Genomic DNA, 18,995 nt, shown 5'->3' with positions numbered 1-18,995 from the left:
TTCCAGGGATGGGAATGGGGCCGACCTTCAATATTCTGAATACAATCGTCTCCTCAGTCGGCTCTGCTGCTGATATTGGGATCTGCAGATCTTCCTCAGGTCACATGATCCCAATTCTTCTGTGGATGGAAAGTAGCCAAATTACTAATATGAGGAGTCCCTGTGTAACATGGAATGATATTCACATCACATTCACATATATATGTATTGATGACACATTTCATGGAATGTATACAATGTAATATCTCTGTGTAATTGTACAATTATCTCTTGTAGACGGCCGGAGATTTGTCTGGTGATTGTGTCCCGGTGTTGTGTCTGCTGGACCTCTTCCATGTATAGAGGATCTCCTCACCGACACCTCGGACTTCTCTGCAACCCTCTAAAGGAAAGTCTTCTACTCTTCATGGATATAATGGTCGCCTCCCATTGTGAATTCCCTCTTCTCCCCTCTGTAGGATTCCACACTTTCCAATATTATCAATACTTACTATGATGGTGATGAGGATCCGACTTGTTATTAGGACTCGTTCATGGCGGGAAAAAGACATTTTCTAAAGTTTGTCATTAATAAAAGCTGACTGGAGCAATTACTAATACAGAGAAAGAGACCACATCTTCCTCTTACTGCTGTCCTACTCCTCTCCATCCTCCATACTCCTCTTCATCCTCCTCTCTACACTCCGCTCCACCCTCCACACTCCTCTCCGTCCTCCACACTCCTTTCCATCCTCCACACTACTCTCCATCCTCTCCATCCTCCATAATCCTCTCCATCCTCCACACTACTCTCCATCCTCCATAATCCTCTCCATCCTCCACACTCCTCTCCGTCCTCTTCTTGGGTGTAATAAAGTGATGTAGCTCTATCTAACATATACGTCATTCCCGGCTCCCAGTGTCTCTCTGCAATTGCTTTCTCCGTGTTGCTGACATTATCTTGTATAAGAACAGAGTCCGTTCAGCCGCTTCGCCTTTCACTGACAACTTGCTGCAATTTTTATTATATCATCTAAATGGAGTTATCCACCGATTGTTCTGATTACATTTCATGTCTGATATATTGTATATGAGGATCATGTATTATTCCCGGAGGATTTCATATCATGGATCATTACCCAAAGGGACTGATTGATTATTTGGATACCAATATTATTACCTGGTTATTGGAAGGTGTTATTCTCTATAGATTTACCCCATTGAGGTTTTTTACTCATCAATAAAGTTTTGTATATTTTATTAATTGTATTCTGTGATTCTGTATTTTTTTTCCCAAATTCTTATCTTGTTCTCCACAGCTGATACACTCTCAAATCTCCCTTCCTCCTCTCACCACTCCCTTCCCCCTCTTACCTCTCCCTTTCCCCCTCTCTACTCTCACTTCCCCCTCTCCTCTCCCATTCCCCCTCTCCTCTCCCATTCCCCCTCTCCTCTCCCTTCCCCCTCTCCTCTCCCTTCCCCTTCTTCTCAGCTCTCCCTTCCCCTTCCTCTCACCTCTCCCTTTCCCCCTCTCTCCTCCCTTTTCCCCTCTCTCCTCCCTTTTCCCCTCTCTCCTCCCTATTCCCCCTCTCTCCTCCCCATTCCCCCCTCACCTCTCCCTCCCCCTCTCTGCATTATGTCCTTTCCTTGGACTCTCCCTGCCCTCTCTCTATATTTACCACATAATATGTTCCTTCCATATACTGTTTGTAAATATGACATGAAATACATTAGTGTTTCCTATATATTAGCCCCAAGTTAGATGCACAGAATACAGGTGGACCATTGAGGACACCTACTGGTGGGTGAAGAAATTGCAGCCCAGTCCAATCACACCTTGCTATGGGTAGTAAGAACGTAGGTGCAGGCAGGAGAAGCAGGAATCTCCTGAGGTCTCTGGTGAAGCACCTTCCCCTTCTATGGAAATATGAGTCTGTCAGAGCTGCAGCCAAAGCTATAGGTAGGAATAGGGAAGAGATGTCTGTGCTGCGGGCAGTTGGAATAAGAGACTGACAGATACCGTCCCCTCCACCTTGTGATACAAAAAACAGTCACTTCCAGCACTAATAGGTCTTCCAAGGTGAGGAGTAGGGATGAGCTTCATGTTCGAGTCGAACACACATTCGACTCGAACATTGGCTGTTCGTCCGTTCGGCGAAATCCGAACATTTTGGTCCGTTCGTGTCAAATTCGCGTGACGCTCACAGCACACAATGCACTGCGATGGCGCAGTGCATTGCTGACTCATGATTGGCCAAGCATGCACTGTGACCCTGCATGCTTGGCCAATCGCAGCGCCAGCAGCGAGGAGAGCCATGATTGGCCACAGGCAGGATGCCTGTGGCCAATCATAGCTCAGGCTGTGTAGTGCACGCCCCACACTATATAAGGCCATTGTGGCGGCCTCGTGTAGTGTGTTGGCGTCTGAAGCAGTGGGTGTTCTGTGTACCTTCAACACAGTATACACCGATCGTTTTTGGCTGATTTCCTATCTTGCTGTTGTGTAGTGGTTATTGTCTGTGCCCTGACCGCAGTATACACCACTATATTCACCTCACCTATATAGCTAGTGATCTATCTTTAATAATATAGCTTGCAGTCAGTAGTGTTAGGAGATAGTGCGTGCTGTCTGCGTGCTCTGTACCCAGTACATACCGCTATATCCACCTACATAGCTGTTCTCTATTTGAGCCCAATTGCCATCTGCAGGAGTAATTGGAAGTTGTGTGTGCCTCCAGCACAGCACAGTATACATCTGTATATACCCCTTTATCTCTGGTGTTCTATAATAAAGGCATCTGCAGGAGTTAGTGGGTGTTGTGTGCCTCCAGCACAATATAAACTACCCAACTGCTGTTTTACCCAACTCCCTTCAGGCCATTACCATGTCTGGAAGGCCAGCAAGGAGAGGCAGACAGGCGCGAGCCGATAAAAGAGGGCAAGCAGGCTCTGTGTCTAGAGACAACAGTGCTGTTCGTGGACGCGGTGCATTGTCATCAGCACGTGGCCATGGGACATGCTTGTCCTTTTCGGCAGCTGGACATGTTGAGCCGCAACTTGCCAACGACTTGGTAGAGTGGATGACCAAGCCCTCTTCATCCTCCTCATCCTCTCTCACCCAGTCTCAGGGTACTAACAAAGCAGCTGCCAACGCATCGTCTTCCCTCCTCTCAATGTCATCATCAGTGACTCCTTCCCTAGACCCACCACGTCCTCCTGAGGAGTCTCCTGAACTCTTTGAGCACAGTGTTGGGTACATGCTCCAGGAGGATGCCCAGTGTTTTGTGGGCTCTGGTGATGACACTCAGCTAGAGGAAGGCAGTAGCGTGAGCGCAGAGAGAGGGGATGCTCAAGAAGGACAGCAATCTGGCAGTCATGTTCCACAAGCTGCAGCATACTGCCAGGTTTGCTACAGCGATGAAGAGGGAGGGGATGATGAGGGCACTGACTCCACGTGGGTGCCTGGAAGGAGAGAGGAAGAGGAGGAGGAGGAGGAGGAGGACACCAGGCAGCACACCGACTGAATCACACCGCAGAGCTCCGCCTGTGCAGGGCGCTGCCTCTGCGCGTTATTCTAAAAGTTCTTTGGTGTGGGCCTTTTTTGAGACGAGTGCATCAGCTCGCACCACTGCTATTTGCAACATATGTCTCAAGCGTATCTCACGTGGCCAAAACATCAGCCGCTTGGGCACCACATGCTTGACCAGACATATGTTGACCTGCCATGCAGCTCGTTGGCAAGCATACCTCAAAGACCCACACCAAAGAACAAAGCGGACCTCTCCTTGCTCCTCATCAGCTGGCATCTCCAACCCCACTAGACCTTCAGTCCTCTCTGAAACCTGCTCTGAGAGGAATGAATGTGTAGAATTAGGTGTGTCACAGCCAAGTGCTTCCGGGAACTCTGCTAGCGGTACACCCACGTCCGATTATAGCAGGCAAATGTCCCTGCCCCAGCTGCTGGACCGGCGAAAGAAGTTCACTCCCAGCCATCCACATGCCCAGCGGTTGAATGCTAGCTTGGCTAAATTGCTAGCACTTCAACTGCTGCCTTTTCAGTTGGTAGACTCGGCCCCCTTCCGTGAGTTTGTACAATGTGCGGTTCCTCAGTGGCAGGTCCCCAAACGCCACTTTTTCTCACGGAAGGCGATTCCGGCTCTCTACCGGCATGTGGAAGGCAATGTCCTTGCCTCGCTGGACAGGGCGGTCAGCGGTAAGGTGCAAATTACCGCTGACTCATGGTCCAGCAGGCATGGACAGGGACGTTACCTGTCTTTCACGGCCCATTGGGTCACTCTTCTGGCAGCTGGGAAGGATGCAGGACAAGGTGCAGTAGTGTTGGAGGTTGTTCCGCCACCATGCCTCCAAAATGCTACTATTGGTTGTGACACACCTCTCTCCTCCACCCCCTCCTCTTCTTCTTCCTCCATGGCCTCTTCCAGTGCTCTGTCCTCAGAACCAGCGGTGCTTCGTAGGCGTTCCAGGGGATACGCAAGTACGCAGGAAAAACGATGCCATGCCGTGCTTGCGCTGGTTTGTTTGGGGGACAGGAGCCACACTGGGGCGGATGTTTTGTCAGCTCTGCAGGGGCAGGCTGAGAGGTGGTTGACGCCATGCCAGCTTAAGCCAGGAATTGTGGTTTGTGACAATGGCACCAACCTCCTCTCCGCCCTCCGACAGGGACAACTGACCCATGTTCCCTGTGTAGCTCACGTCCTTAACCTGGTGGTGCAGCGGTTCTTGGGCAGGTACCCCGGCTTACAGGATGTCCTGAAGCAGGCCAGGAAAGTCTGTGTGCATTTCCACCGATCATTTAATGCCTGTGCTCGGCTGGCTGAGCTCCAAAAGGAGTTGAACCTGCCCAAGAACCGCCTTATATGTGACATGCCCACCAGATGGAACTCAACGTTGGCCATGCTGCAGCGGCTGCACATGCAGCAGAGGGCCATTAATGAGTATCTGTGCGACTACGGCACCAGGACAGGGTCAGGGGAGCTCGGTTTTTTCTCACCACGCCAGTGGGGCATGATCAGGGATTGAATGCACTGTCCTGTCACCGTTTGAGGAGGCCACAAGGATGGTGAGCAGTGACAGTGCATGCATCAGTAACACTGTACCTCTTGTCCACCTCTTGGAGTATACGCTGCTTGGAATAATGGACAGGGCACTTGAGGCAGAACAGAGGCAGGAAGAGGAGGACTTCCTTGCCTCTCAAGGCCCCCTTTATCCAGACAGTGTTCCTGCTGTGCCACCCATCACACAGGAAGAGGATGAGGAGGAGGAAGAGGAGGAGGAGGATGATTGTGTCAGCATGGAGGTGGAGGCTGGCACTCAGCATCAGCAGCAGCAGCAGCAGTCTTGTAGGGATGATTTACAGTCCCAAGAAACACGTGGACTTGTACGTGGCTGGGAGGAGGTAGCTGCGGATCATGTTGTCCTTAGTGACCCAGAGGACTCCGGACCGAATGCTTCAGCTAACCTACGCTGCATGGCCTCTCTGATCCTGCAAAGCCTGCAGAAGGATCCTCGTATTCTTCGGATCAAGGAGAGGGACCATTACTGGCTGGCCACTCTCCTTGATCCACGGTACAAGGGTAAGGTTGCCGACCTTATCTTGCCATCGCAGAGGGAGCAGAGGATGAGACATCTCCGGGAGGCCTTGCAGAAAGGTCTGTGCAACGCATTCCCAGAGACTGGGAGGTTACAAACTCCTGGACCTGGACAACGTGTTGCTGAGGCATCGGTCAGAAGGAGCGGTGGAGAAGGTGGCCGTCTGACTGATGCTTTCAGACAATTTTTTAGTCCGCAGCCCCAAGGTATGATCGGTTCCAGCACCCATCGCCAGCGTCTGATTTACATGGTGCAGGAATACCTAGGGGCAAGGTCAGACTTGGACACCTTTCCCACTGAAAATCCTCTGGCTTACTGGGTCTTGAGGATGGATCACTGGCCAGAGCTTGCACAGTATGCAATTGAGCTACTGGCCTGTCCTGCATCCAGCGTTCTTTCGGAACGCACCTTCAGTGCTGCTGGTGGCTTTGTTACCGATCACAGGGTGCGCCTGTCCACCGAATCAGTTGATCGACTGACCTTCATCAAGATGAATCAGTCTTGGATCACCCACAGCTACCAAGCACCTGAAGCTGATGTAACAGAATAATATTTTTTGAAATATCACATCCCTTCAAGACTGCCTATGCTGATGCTGAGTTACTGTCCTGTTATGTTGATTGTCTATCCTCTTCCTCCTCCGCTGATATGTTGGAAGAACATTTCTGGTTCTGGTTGATGCCATCAGCCCAATTTTTCTGCCCCTGTTTAACAGGGGCGTTTAAGTACAATTTTTGATGCAATGCTTTGCAGCAGGGCTAATTCCTGCAATCAAACAAGAGTATATGGGAGAGATTGCAGTGTGGTGGCACCAGCACCAGTGCCTAAGGCCCAATTTTTCTGCCCCTGTTCAACAGGGGCGTTTAATTACAATTTTTGATGCAATGCTTTGCAGCAGGGCTAATTCCTGCAATCAAACAAGAGTATATGGGAGAGGTTGCAGTGTGGTGGCACCAGCACCAGTGCCTAAGGCCCAATTTTTCTGCCCCTGTTCAACAGGGGTGTTTAATTACAATTTTTGATGCAATGCTTTGCAGCAGGGCTCATTCCTGCAATAAAACTAGAGTATATGGCAGAGGTTGCAGTGTGGTGGCACCAGCACCAGTGCCTAAGGCCCAATTTTTCTGCCCCTGTTTAACAGGGGCGTTTAACCAGTTGCCGACCGCCGCACGCCGATGTACGTCGGTACAATGGCACGGGCAGGCATAAGGACATACATGTACGTCCCTTGCCTCCCGCGGGTCGGGGGCCCGATCGGGCCCCCGCCCGGTGCCTGCGGCGGTCGGTATTCGTTCGGGAGCGATCCCGGACGAGGGGACGGCCATTCATTCATGGCCACCCCCTCGCGATCGCTCCCGACGAATAGAAATCCCCGGTGACATCACTTCCTCTCCTGTAATGTAAACACAGGAGAGGAAGTGATGTATTCTCTCCTCCGTGTCGGTATTTTTCGTTTCCGACACGGAGGAGAGCGGATCAGTAAGTTGCACCAACACTCTACACACACAGTAGAACATGCCAGGCACACTCACACCCCCCCTTTACCCCCCGATCACCCCCCCAATTACCCCTGCCCCCCAGTCACAGTGACACCAATGTCATTTTTTTTTTTTTTTTTTTTGCATTGGTGTCATTTGTGACTGTAATAACTGTTAGGGCAGTTAGAGTTAGCCCCCTTTAGTTCTAATGTACCCCCCTAACCCCCCCAATAAAGGTTTAACCCCGTGATCACCCCCCGTCGCCAGTGTCACTAAGGCTGGGTTCACATTGCAGCGGTTTATGAGAACGAATGTGATTCGCACCGCACTGCAGTGCAAATCACATCCGATCTCTGTGCGATTCGAGTTCAGCCATTCGCCGCACCCGCCGCACCCGCCACACCCGCCGCACCCGCCGCACCCGCCGCAAATTCGCACGGGACCCTTTTTTTGGCCCGCAGCAGAATCGGATCGCATGGGTGTTCACACCATGCGATCCGAGTTTGCAGATCGCACTGCGATATGCGAACTGATCTGGGGGTGTCAGTAACATTTCACTGACACTCCCAGCAGTTCGCATAGGGCAGTGTGAACTGCCGCCGGGAGGCATGCGATGCGGGAACCCGCCGCGGATTCGTGGCGTTTCCGCATCGCTCCAGTGTGAACCCAGCCTAATAAGCGATCATTTTTCTGATCGCCGTATTAGTGTCACAGGTGACGCTAGTTAGGCAGGTAGGTATTTAGGTTCGCCGCAGCTTTTTATAGCGCCAGGGACCCCCATATACTACCGCATAAAGCCCCCTGATTGCCCCCTAGTTAACCCTTTCACCAGTGATCACCATATAACTGTTACAGGTGACGCTGGTTGGTTAGTTATTTTTTTATAGTTTCAGGGCACCCGCCATTTATTACCTAATAAAGGTTTAACCCCCTGATCACCCGGCGGGTGTCATTTGTGACTAATAACTGTTAGGGCAGTTAGGGTTAGCCCCCTTTAGTTCTAAGGTACCCCCCTAACCCCCCCAATAAAGGTTTAACCCCGTGATCACCCCCCGTCGCCAGTGTCACTAAGGCTGGGTTCACATTGCAGCGGTTTATGAGAACGAATGTGATTCGCACCGCACTGCAGTGCAAATCACATCCGATCTCTGTGCGATTCGAGTTCAGCCATTCGCCGCACCCGCCACACCCGCCGCACCCGCCGCAAATTCGCACGGGACCCTTTTTTTGGCCCGCAGCAGAATCGGATCGCATGGGTGTTCACACCATGCGATCCGAGTTTGCAGATCGCACTGCGATATGCGAACTGATCTGGGGGTGTCAGTAACATTTCACTGACACTCCCAGCAGTTCGCATAGGGCAGTGTGAACTGCCGCCGGGAGGCATGCGATGCGGGAACCCGCCGCGCATTCGTGGCGTTCCCGCATCGCTCCAGTGTGAACCCAGCCTAATAAGCGATCGTTTTTCTGATCGCTGTATTAGTGTCACAGGTGACGCTAGTTAGGCAGGTAGGTATTTAGGTTCGCTGCAGCTTTTTATAGCGCCAGGGACCCCCATATACTACCGCATAAAGCCCCCTAATTGCCCCCTAGTTAACCCTTTCACCAGTGATCACCATATAACTGTTACAGGTGACGCTGGTTGGTTAGTTATTTTTTTATAGTTTCAGGGCACCCGCCATTTATTACCTAGTCTCACTAGTGTACCCCTAAATTTAGGGGTGTCTACTTTCCAAAATGGGGTCATTTGGGGGGGTTTGTGCCATCTTGGCATTTTATGGCCTTCAAAACTGTAACGCCCTTAGAAAGCCTGAAGGCGGTGCTTGGTTTTCGGGGCCCCGTACGCGGCTAGGCTCCCAAAAAGTCCCACATATGTGGTATCCCCGTACTCAGGAGAAGCAGCAGAATTTATTTTGGGGTGTCATTTCACATATGCCCATGGCATGCGTGAGCAATATATCATTTAGTGACAACTTTGTGAAAAAAAAAAAAAAAAAAAAAAAGTTTGTAATTTTCCCGCAACTTGTGGCAAAATATAAAATATTCCATGGACTCAACATGCCTCTCAGCAAATAGCTTGGGGTGTCTACTTTCTAAAATGGGGTCATTTGTGGGGGTTTTGTGCCATCTTGGCATTTTATGGCCTTCAAAACTGTAATAGGTAGTGAGAAGTGAACTCAAAAATTTACGCCCTTAGAAAGCCTGAAGGCGGTGCTTAGTTTTCGGGGCCCCATACGCGGCTAGGCTCCCAAAAAGTCCCACATATGTGGTATCCCCGTACTCAGGAGAAGCAGCAGAATTTATTTTGGGGTGTCATTTCACATATGCCCATGGCATGCATGAGCAATATATCATTTAGTGACAACTTTGTTAAAAAAAAAAAAAAAAAAAAAAGTTTGTAATTTTCCCGCAACTTGTGGCAAAATATAAAATATTCCATGAACTCAACATGCCTCTCAGCAAATAGCTTGGGGTGTCTACTTTCTAAAATGGGGTCATTTGTGGGGGTTTTGTGCCATCTTGGCATTTTATGGCCTTCAAAACTGTAATAGGTAGTGAGAAGTGAACTCAAAAATTTACGCCCTTAGAAAGCCTGAAGGCGGTGCTTAGTTTTCGGGGCCCCATACGCGGCTAGGCTCCCAAAAAGTCCCACATATGTGGTATCCCCGTACTCAGGAGAAGCAGCAGAATTTATTTTGGGGTATCATTTCACATATGCCCATGGCATGCATGAGCAATATATCATTTAGTGACAACTTTGTTAAAAAAAAAAAAAAAAAAAAAAGTTTGTAATTTTCCCGCAACTTGTGGCAAAATATAAAATATTCCATGAACTCAACATGCCTCTCAGCAAATAGCTTGGGGTGTCTACTTTCTAAAATGGGGTCATTTGTGGGGGTTTTGTGCCATCTTGGCATTTTATGGCCTTCAAAACTGTAATAGGTAGTGAGAAGTGAACTCAAAAATTTACGCCCTTAGAAAGCCTGAAGGCGGTGCTTGGTTTTCGGGGCCCCGTACGCAGCTAGGCTCCCAAAAAGTCCCACATATGTGGTATCCCCGTACTCAGGAGAAGCAGCAGAATTTATTTTGGGGTGTCATTTTACATACGCCCATAGCATGTGTGAGCAATATATCATTTAGTGACAACTTTGTGTAAAAAAAAAAAAAAATTTTTTTTTTTGTCATTATTTAATCGCTTGAGGCAAAAAAATAAAATATTCAATGGGCTCAACATGCCTCTTATCAATTTCCTTAGGGGGTCTACTTTCCAAAATGGGGTCATTTGGGGGGGTTTTGTACTGCCCTGCCATTTTAGCACCTCAAGAAATGAGATAGGCAGTCGTAAACTAAAAGCTGCGTAAATTCCAGAAAACGTACCTTAGTTTGTAGATGTGACAACTTTTGCGCAAACCAATAAATATACAATTATTGACTTTTTTTTAACCAAAGACATGTGGCTGAATACATTTTGGCCTAAATGTATGACTAAAATTGAGTTTATTGGATTTTTCTAATAACAAAAAGTAGAAAATATCATTTTTTTTCAAAATTTGCGGTCTTTTTACGTTTATATCGCAAAAAATAAAAATCGCAGAGGCAATCAAATACCATCAAAAGAAAGCTCTATTTGTGGGAAGAAAAGGACGCAAATTTTGTTTGGGTACAACATTGCATGACCGCGCAATTACCAGTTAAAGCAGCGCAGTGCCAAAGTGTAAAAAGACCTCTGGTCATTTACCAGCAAAATGGTCCGGTCTGAAAGTGGTTAAGTACAATTTTTGATGCAATGCTTTGCAGCAGGGCTAATTCCTGCAATAAAACTAGAATATATGGGAGAGGTTGCAGTGTTGTGGCACCAGCAGCAGTCCCTAAGGCCAAATTTTTCTGCCCCTGTTTAACAGGGACATGTAATTACAATTCTTGATATAATATTTCACAGGAGGGCCCCTTCCTGTGCCCACCCAGAGTAACGGTAAGGACTTATAGTGTTGTGGCACCAGCACCACAACCACCAAAGGTCAATTTTTCTACCACTGTTCAACAATGGCATGTAATTACAATTTTTGATATAATCGTTCACAGCAGGGCGCTCCAGCGCCCACCAAGAGTCACTTTGAGGGCTTACAATGTTGTGGCAAAACCAACACCTTGTTCCGCCATTTCTGCAGAGCATATAGGGCAGGCCCCTACTTTCAAACATCCAATTTACAAAATCTCCTACTTGCAAACGGAAGGAGACAACAGCAAGTGAGATGAAAAAAGATGGACGACAAAACTAATTATACAGGGGTGATAACCCTTCCCTATGTTTTCCAAAAAGCTTAAAAATAGTTTTTTTGACTGGAGCTACACTTTAAAAATGTACCGGTTGAAAATTACAAACAGATTCAAATTAACACAACAAACCTACACAGTCCCTGTCTTGTTTGCACCGCCTGTATACTGCTGTTCTGAGTATATAGGGCCTGGGGGCCACACACATTTCCTTTTTTTAAAATGGGTACAGGGTTTCCCTTAATATGCGTACAAGACCCAAATAGGCTGGTAATGGGCAGGGAGGGCTACCCATGCCATTTTTCTCAATGATTTTCAACCATATTGCAGGAACCAGATATAACATTAAAACCGCAAGCAGTTTTAAATGGTGTTATTTCCGTTTAATGTAATTTTGTGCAGGGACTGTTCTAAACACGGGAAACACGTGGCACTTCACAGGCATACTACAGACACCCCCCAGGTACCATATTTAAAGGAAAATTTCACTTTTTTTTCACTTTAATCGTCATTAAAATCAGTGCTCCTGCCAAAACGGCCATTTTTAAAAACATTTTAGGCATTGACCCATGTCCCCTGGGGCAGGAGCCAGGTCCCCAAACCCTTTTTAGGACAGTATCTTGCATATTAGCTGTTAAAATTAGCACTTTTAATTTCAAACGTTCGAGTCCCATAGACTTCAATGGGGTTCTAACGTTCCTTCGAATTTGGGGTCCGTTCGAAAGTTCTGGTGCGAACCCGAACCGGGGGGTGTTCGGCTCATCCCTACCCAGTAGTATAATGTTCCCAAAAAATGCATTGTTAGCAGGATCAGACCAGATACCTGCCAGCACCTGCATTTAGCCCCTCCGCCCAGTATCAGTAGATCACTGTCACTTACAAAACACAGCACACAAATATGCAGCGTTAGTAGAGTCACGCCTGATCCCTGCTAGCGCTAACAGTTATTTTTTTGTAGCGATTCAAGCAGTCTCTGACACCGGGTGCTCTTTTACCTAGGAGTCGCACTAGCTGTACCTATAAATTTAGAGGCCAAAATGTCAGAGGTACACTAGTGAAGAGGCCTACATGTTGCTGAGCATGACAGATGAGAGTGAAGGGGAAGCCTCATTGTCAGATTCAAGGTCAGTATACAAACCCGTAGAGAGCAGTGGCACCCTGACAGATAGCTCTGATGACGGATTAGTGGTCCCTGCTAAGGTCAGACATACCCGACCCCATTCTTCTGTCGCTGATGTGCAACAACCACAGTTCCTGTATGGAGCAGAGAACCAGTACTAGTGCCGCTCATGCTTCTGGTGAACACCAGCAGCCTCGTACATTCTGGTCCGAGACAAAACAGCACTGCAGTCACACTTGGTGATGTGGCAAGTCCCATAAGTGCAGTTCAAGCTGGTGCAGTGACTAGCACAAGTAGTGCCCTGCAGCCACCAAGAGTTCTAGCACAGGCAAGTAGAGCCCATAGTGCCCTTCCTGATGTGTCTGCAAATCCTGATTGGCAGCCCACCACTTCTGCAGCGCCCGTACTTCCCCTATTCACTGGCTAACCCAGAATTCAGGTGGAAACAGTGGATTTTACTTCCCTTGACTTTTACGAGCTGTTTTTCACGGAAGATCTGTATAGATCTATTGTGGACCGAAGCAATTTATATGCTGGTCCATTTATCTCCGCAAATCCCCATTTGACCCTTGCCAGAGAATTTCACTGGAAACCTATTACGGTTCCCGAATTTAAGACTTTTTTGAGCCTATCCCTCATGAGCATTACTAAAAAGTGTGAGTTGCAGTCATATTAGTCCATTGACCCAATTCACCATATGCCTGTATTCTCTGCTTCTATGACCAGTACTATATACAAGATGATCTTGCAGTTTATGCACTTCAACTAAATGAACTCTGACGTCCTCGGGTGACCCTGAATACAAACCGCTCCACACAATTTGGCCCCTTGTAAACCACTTTAACCAACAATTTGCAGGCTTGTTTATTCCTGATCAAGTTGTCTGTGTTGATGAATCCCTGATTAAGTTTTCTGGCTGCCTTGCTTTCAAACAGTTTCTCCCCAGCAAGCGTGCCAGATATGGGGTCAAGATGTATAAGCTTGGTGACAGTGCCACAGGCTATACATATAGTTTTCTGGTTTATGAGGGAAAAGACTGTGGAGCCCCCCAACTGCAGAGACTACATAGGGAGCAGTGGTAAAATTATTTGGGACTTGGTGTCACCACTTGTACTTGAACAATTATTACACAAGCGTGCCAACTTTTAGTCACCTTTTTGACTTTGGAATTGGTGCATGTGGCACTGTGCTATCTAATTGCTGGGGCTTCCCACAACATCTTGTAGTTTCCTGACTTAGACGGGATGAGAGAGATTGCTTGAGGTGCAATAAATTGCTTGCAGTGAAGTGCAGATATTCCTAAATTTCCAGGAAGAGATCATTACATTTTCCAGATTTCCTATTTCCAGACGATGCTGTGGCCCAACTTCCCAATGTAAATACAGTAAGCCGGCTGCGTGAGAGACATTTTCTGGATGTCCTCCCTGGTACCTCTACCCAAAGAGCACCCTGAAACAGATGTTGTGTCTGTAGAAAATGAGGATATAGGCCTTACACCCTGTCGAGTAGCTTAAGGCAGAGCCCGGAATGCAGGGAGCGGCCTCTCGTAGACCTCTGACTCAGGAGGCCCTGGTAGAGATGACAGGGGCTCGGGAGCACAGAGGAGCACAAGTGCCTGACTGGATGGTCGGTGTAGGAAGCAGAAGACCGTTGATAATGGGAGGTGTCCTGTAGTCCAGCAGCGGAGTGCAGGTGATGGCAAGGTACAGCGGACAGCGGGAGGAGTCCTGTAGTCCGACAGCAGAGTGCAGGTGGCTGCAGGGTAAAGCGGACAGTGGGAGGAGTTCTGTAGTCCAGCAGCGGAGTGCAGGTGCAAACAGGATATAGCGGGAAGTGGAAGGAGTCCTATAGTCCGCAGCAAGAGATAAGAGGCAACAAGACACAGTGGAAGACAACAACCGGGTACGTGGCGGACTGGGAGCTGTTCTGTAGTCCAGCGACGATAAACAGGAAACTGGCAGGTAGCAGAGTAGTACAACGGTCCAGGTCAGGCACAGGCGAGCAGATCAGGTACAGAAACGAAATCCAGAAGAGTAGTCGGATAGGAAGCCAAAAGTCGGGGGCAGGCAGCAAACAGCGAAGTCAGGAACAGGCCGGGTTCAATACGGATCAGGATACGGATCAGGTGAATTCAGATACAGGATACCAGAGTACACGGGAACGCTGTTGATCGGGCAGCAAGGCAGCAAAGCAAGGATCCACTTTAAATAGCGCTATTGGCGCCAATTGCATCAAACGGCCGCGTGCGCACCGCCGACCGCGATAGCGCTCTTCTTGCACACAGATGATCTTCTGCGTCTTACGCCGCTTGGATGCCCGTGAGAAGGTTCTTCCTGACATTGCCCCCCTCCAATGGGCAGCCTCCGGATGCCCAACTGGGACATCTTACCCGGGTGAGATCTCTTAAAGGCCAGAATCAACCTCTTGGAGTGGATACCAGTCTCTGGTTCCCTGGAGTTCTCTTCTGGCCCATACCCCTTCCAATTCACCAGATATTGGACTTGGTTGCCTCTCTTTTTGCAATCTAAAATCGCTTCAACCTCAAATTCTTCCTTACCGTTAATAAGCACAGGTTCAGGGGGACCAACGTTCCGATTGGTGAAGGGGTCCTGGATTGAGGGTTTTAGGAGGGCCACATGGAACACTGGGTGGATACGAAACGACTCCGGTAGTTTCAGTTCATAGGCCACGTTATTAATTTTCCTGGTTACTGGGAAGGGACCCACAAATTTTGGGCCCAGTTTTCTGGATGGGCATGCCAATTTCAAATTCAGGGTAGACAGCCAGACTAAATCCCCGGGTTTTAAATCAAGCTCCCCTCTCCTCTTTTTGTCAAAAGCCGCCTTGTTGTGTTCTTGGGTCCTTGCCATTGTCTCTTGAAGCAGCTTGTTTTTTTTCTCAATCAAAGGTTTATTGAAGCATATTCAGTGTTACAATAAAGAATATAAAAATAGCCGTCCTTAATAACAAAGAAAATAGTGACATTGGTAAAAGTACAAGTCTTGCAAATGTCATATAGAGTCTGGACAACGACATAGTAAATGCTAGGTTATGATATATACAGATAACATCAGAGTCATTAAGACTGAATATGGAATGATGTTCTTGACAAGATTGTCAGGGTTAGCGTATATCGGATTGGGGAGTTTATGGGATGGGGGGGTGTATTGCACCAAAGGTTTTTGGTTATGGTAACTTGTTCAGACCTCATTAATTTATGACCTTATTGTAAACTTGGTAATTGATAGGGGTAGGTAAATCATTGGGTAAGTAATTGGTAATCAGGAGATAGAGTGAATAACAGCCAAGGTTGCCCTGTTTTATTGAAGTTTAAGCTGTTTTCTCTCTTCATGGCCACAATTTCTTCCATTTTAAAGATATATTGTACTCTATTTACCCAGTCTTTGATTCCTGGGACTTTTGTGGATTTCCAGAAAATGGGTATGAGAGTTTTGCCAGCAGTAAGTAGGTGTCGTGAGAGTGACTTTTTATATCTGCTTAAAGTAGTGGGTACTAAGTTAATCAAACATGCGGCCGCATTTAGTTCAAGTTTGGTATCCGTGACGTGTTTTATCCAGAATTTAATTTCATCCCAGTATGCCCGAATGGATGGACATTCCCACCAGATGTTCAAGAAGGATCCGGTGTGAGTCTTACAACGCCAGCATATGTCCGAGGTTGAGCGGAACCATCTCCCGGCCCTCTGTGGTGTTATGTACCATTGCGTAAGGATTTTGTAGGATATTTCCTGATATCTAGAGCTCAGAGAGCATTTGTGTGTCATAATACACGCCTTTTCCCATTGCTTCTCGGAGATTTTAATTTTGAGATCTTGTTCCCATTTCCTCTTATGTTTATAGTTATCAGCATGTGCTATCTGATTCAGCTAAGCATATGCAAGAGATGTGGTATTCGATACCTGTGATCCTTTGAGGCATAGGGACTCTAAGTGTGTCAATGGAAGGCGGTATTGAGATTTGTGTTTGCCGTTGATCAGGAAGTCCTTCAGTTGTGTATAGAACCATAAGCCGGGAAATGATTCGCCCACCTCGGAGCGGAGTGCTGCAAATGACTTAATGTTCGGGCCATTCATGCAATGTGAGGTGAGAAGGTTTTCCATGGTATATTATGCTGCAGGCCTGGTGCAAAATCAGGATTGTTAGCGATGGGTGTCAATGGTCCCGGTATGGAGGCAATTTTATATGGACCTACTATTTTGTGCCAAATATAGATTGTATTTGCAATTAGTGGGTGGTTTATGTGTTTGTTTGTCTTGGAGTGAAGTGTCCATGGATAGAAGAGAAGTTGGTATGGGGATAGGTTGTTTTCCAGTTGAACCCAGTCTTTATTTGGGCCGTTACAATGCCAGTCTATCAATCTGGTGATATGCGAAGCCTGATGATATTTTTTGAAGTCTGGTAGTCCTATACCCCCTCTATTTTTGGGTAATGTTAGGAGACGGAAATTAATTCTTGGTTTTTTGTCTGCCCAGAGAAAATTTCTTTGTACCGTGAGGAGTTTTGTGAAGAAGGTTCCTGGGATTCTAATGGGTAGGGCATTAAACAGGTAGAGGAGTCTGGGGAGTATTGTCATCTTTAGGATTGAAAGTCTACCAAACCACGAGAACATGCAGCTTGTTATTGGTGCAGAAAAAGTTCAAGGTTTCCCGAGCCGCCGGAACTGTACATTCTGGAATGTTGTTTGATAAGAACAGAGAGTAAAAACCATAGTTCGCAAAAAAAAAGAGACTGATTCATTACAGAATGAACGGAGTTGTTGTAGGCAAACTCGGCAAGTGGTAAAAGGGATACCCAATCGTTTTGCGAAAAGGAAGAATAACATCGCAAATATTGCTCGAGGGTCTGGTTTGTTCGTTCGGTCTGGCCATTGGTCTGGGGGTGGTAGGCAGAGGAGAACGAAAGGTCAATCTTCAGGGACTCACACAAAGCTCTCCAAAATTTAGACGTAAATTGCACCCCACGATCAGAAACAATGTTTGCAGGTATACCGTGGAGTCTTACAATTTCCTTAATGAAGATCTTTGCGGTCTCAGGGGCAGAAGGTGTACCCTTCATGGACAGAAAATGAGCCATCTTGGAGAATCTGTCAACGACCATAAAGATAGTGGTGTAGCCTTCTGACGGTGGTAATTCAACAATAAAGTCCCTGGAAATCATTTTCCATGGCCTTTCCGGAATAGGGAGTGGTTTCAGCAACCCCCAAGCTTTGGTCTTGCTACCCTTGTTCTGGGCACAGGTGGTGCATGATTCAACATAAAGCTTGCAATCTCTTAGCAGCTGAGGCCACCAGAAGGTGCGTTGAAGGAGTTCGACGGTCTTGTGTACCCCAAAATGGCCGGCCAGTTTGTGGTCCTGGCAGGATTTAAGAACAGCAACCCGTAATTGTTGAGGCACGTAGATCTTATTTTCATGCCACAATAAGTCATTGCTGGAATGTAGGGTGGTGTTTGATGGATGAGAAGCCGATGATGAGGCCTGCTTGAGTTGGGACAATAGGTCTTCCTGGAGCATAAGGAAGTTTCTGGGTGCAAGGATGGTATCTGTTGGTTGAAAGGCTTCGGGTTCACTGAACATCCGAGACAGCGCATCGGGTTTGGTGTTTTTTGACCCGGGCCTATAGTTAATGTGGAATGAAAATCTCGTAAAGAAGAGTGCCCATCTGGCCTGACGCAGTTTCAGCCTCTTAGCAGTCTTCAAGTATTCTAAGTTTTTGTGGTCAGTGTATACCAGAATGGGATGAGCCGCTCCCTCCAGAAGATAGCGCCATTCTTCAGGTGCAGCTTTGATAGCGATTAGCTCCCTGTCCCCGACGTCATAGTTCCTCTCCGCTTCAGACAATTTGCGCGAGAAGAAAGCCACCGGATGCAATAGGGCCTTGGGACCCTGTCTCTGGGAGAGTACTGCCCCCACTGCAATCTCGGATGCGTCCACCTCTAGGATATAGGGTAGCGCAGAATTAGGATTCTTCAAGACAGATGCTGACACAAATTGTTCTTTAAGGGAGGTGAAAGCAGCCTGAGCTTCCGGAGTCCACTGGAACTTGATACCCTGTCTGGTCAATCTTGTGATCGGGGCGATGATAGTAGAGAAACCCTTGATGAACTTGCGATAAAAATTTGCAAACCCCACAAAACGTTGGATTCCTCTCTTATCTGTAGGAGCTGGCCAGTCCAGGATGGCGGAAACTTTCTGTGGGTCCATCTTGATTCCATCCACCGAAATAATCAGCCCCAGAAACTGGATGCTGCGACGTTCAAACTCGCACTTCTCAGGTTTCGCGTACAAGCCGTGTTGACGAAGCCGAGTTAGAACCTTTCTAACGTGTTCCCTGTGAACGGGCAGAGGGGGAGAAGATCAAGATGTCGTCCAAATATACTATGAAAAACAGGTCGAGATAGTCTCTGAAAATATCATTCACAAAATGCTGGAAGATCGCAGGAGCGTTGCATAGCCCAAAGGGCATTACGAGATATTCAAAGTGTCCGAAGCGGGTGCGGAAGGCAGTCTTCCATT

At 47.6% G+C, this 18,995-nt stretch overlaps 1 protein-coding gene across 5 annotated transcripts in view; it reads left to right on the top strand.

Moving 5' to 3' along the window:
- LOC143981455 (NACHT, LRR and PYD domains-containing protein 3-like) overlaps positions 1–18,995 on the top strand; it is a 182,835-nt gene that overhangs the window by 136,564 nt on the left and 27,276 nt on the right. For 3 of the 5 annotated variants that reach the window (XM_077479312.1, XM_077479313.1, XM_077479314.1), the window contains exon 9: positions 277–1,239. In XM_077479312.1, coding sequence (XP_077335438.1) covers positions 277–496 — 220 coding nt within the window. In that variant the 3' untranslated portion in view covers positions 497–1,239. Of the gene's footprint in view, positions 1–276; positions 1,240–16,353; positions 16,371–18,995 lie in introns of those variants that run through there. The other 2 variants (XM_077479317.1, XM_077479315.1) reach the window with 2 other exon arrangements.

Source organism: Lithobates pipiens, unplaced genomic scaffold, assembly GCF_037356315.1.
Source record: "Lithobates pipiens isolate NorthernLeopardFrog02 unplaced genomic scaffold, aLitPip1_a1.2 Scaffold_157, whole genome shotgun sequence".
Lineage (NCBI taxonomy): Eukaryota > Metazoa > Chordata > Amphibia > Anura > Ranidae > Lithobates > Lithobates pipiens.
This window is presented reverse-complemented; position numbering and strand designations above follow the sequence as displayed.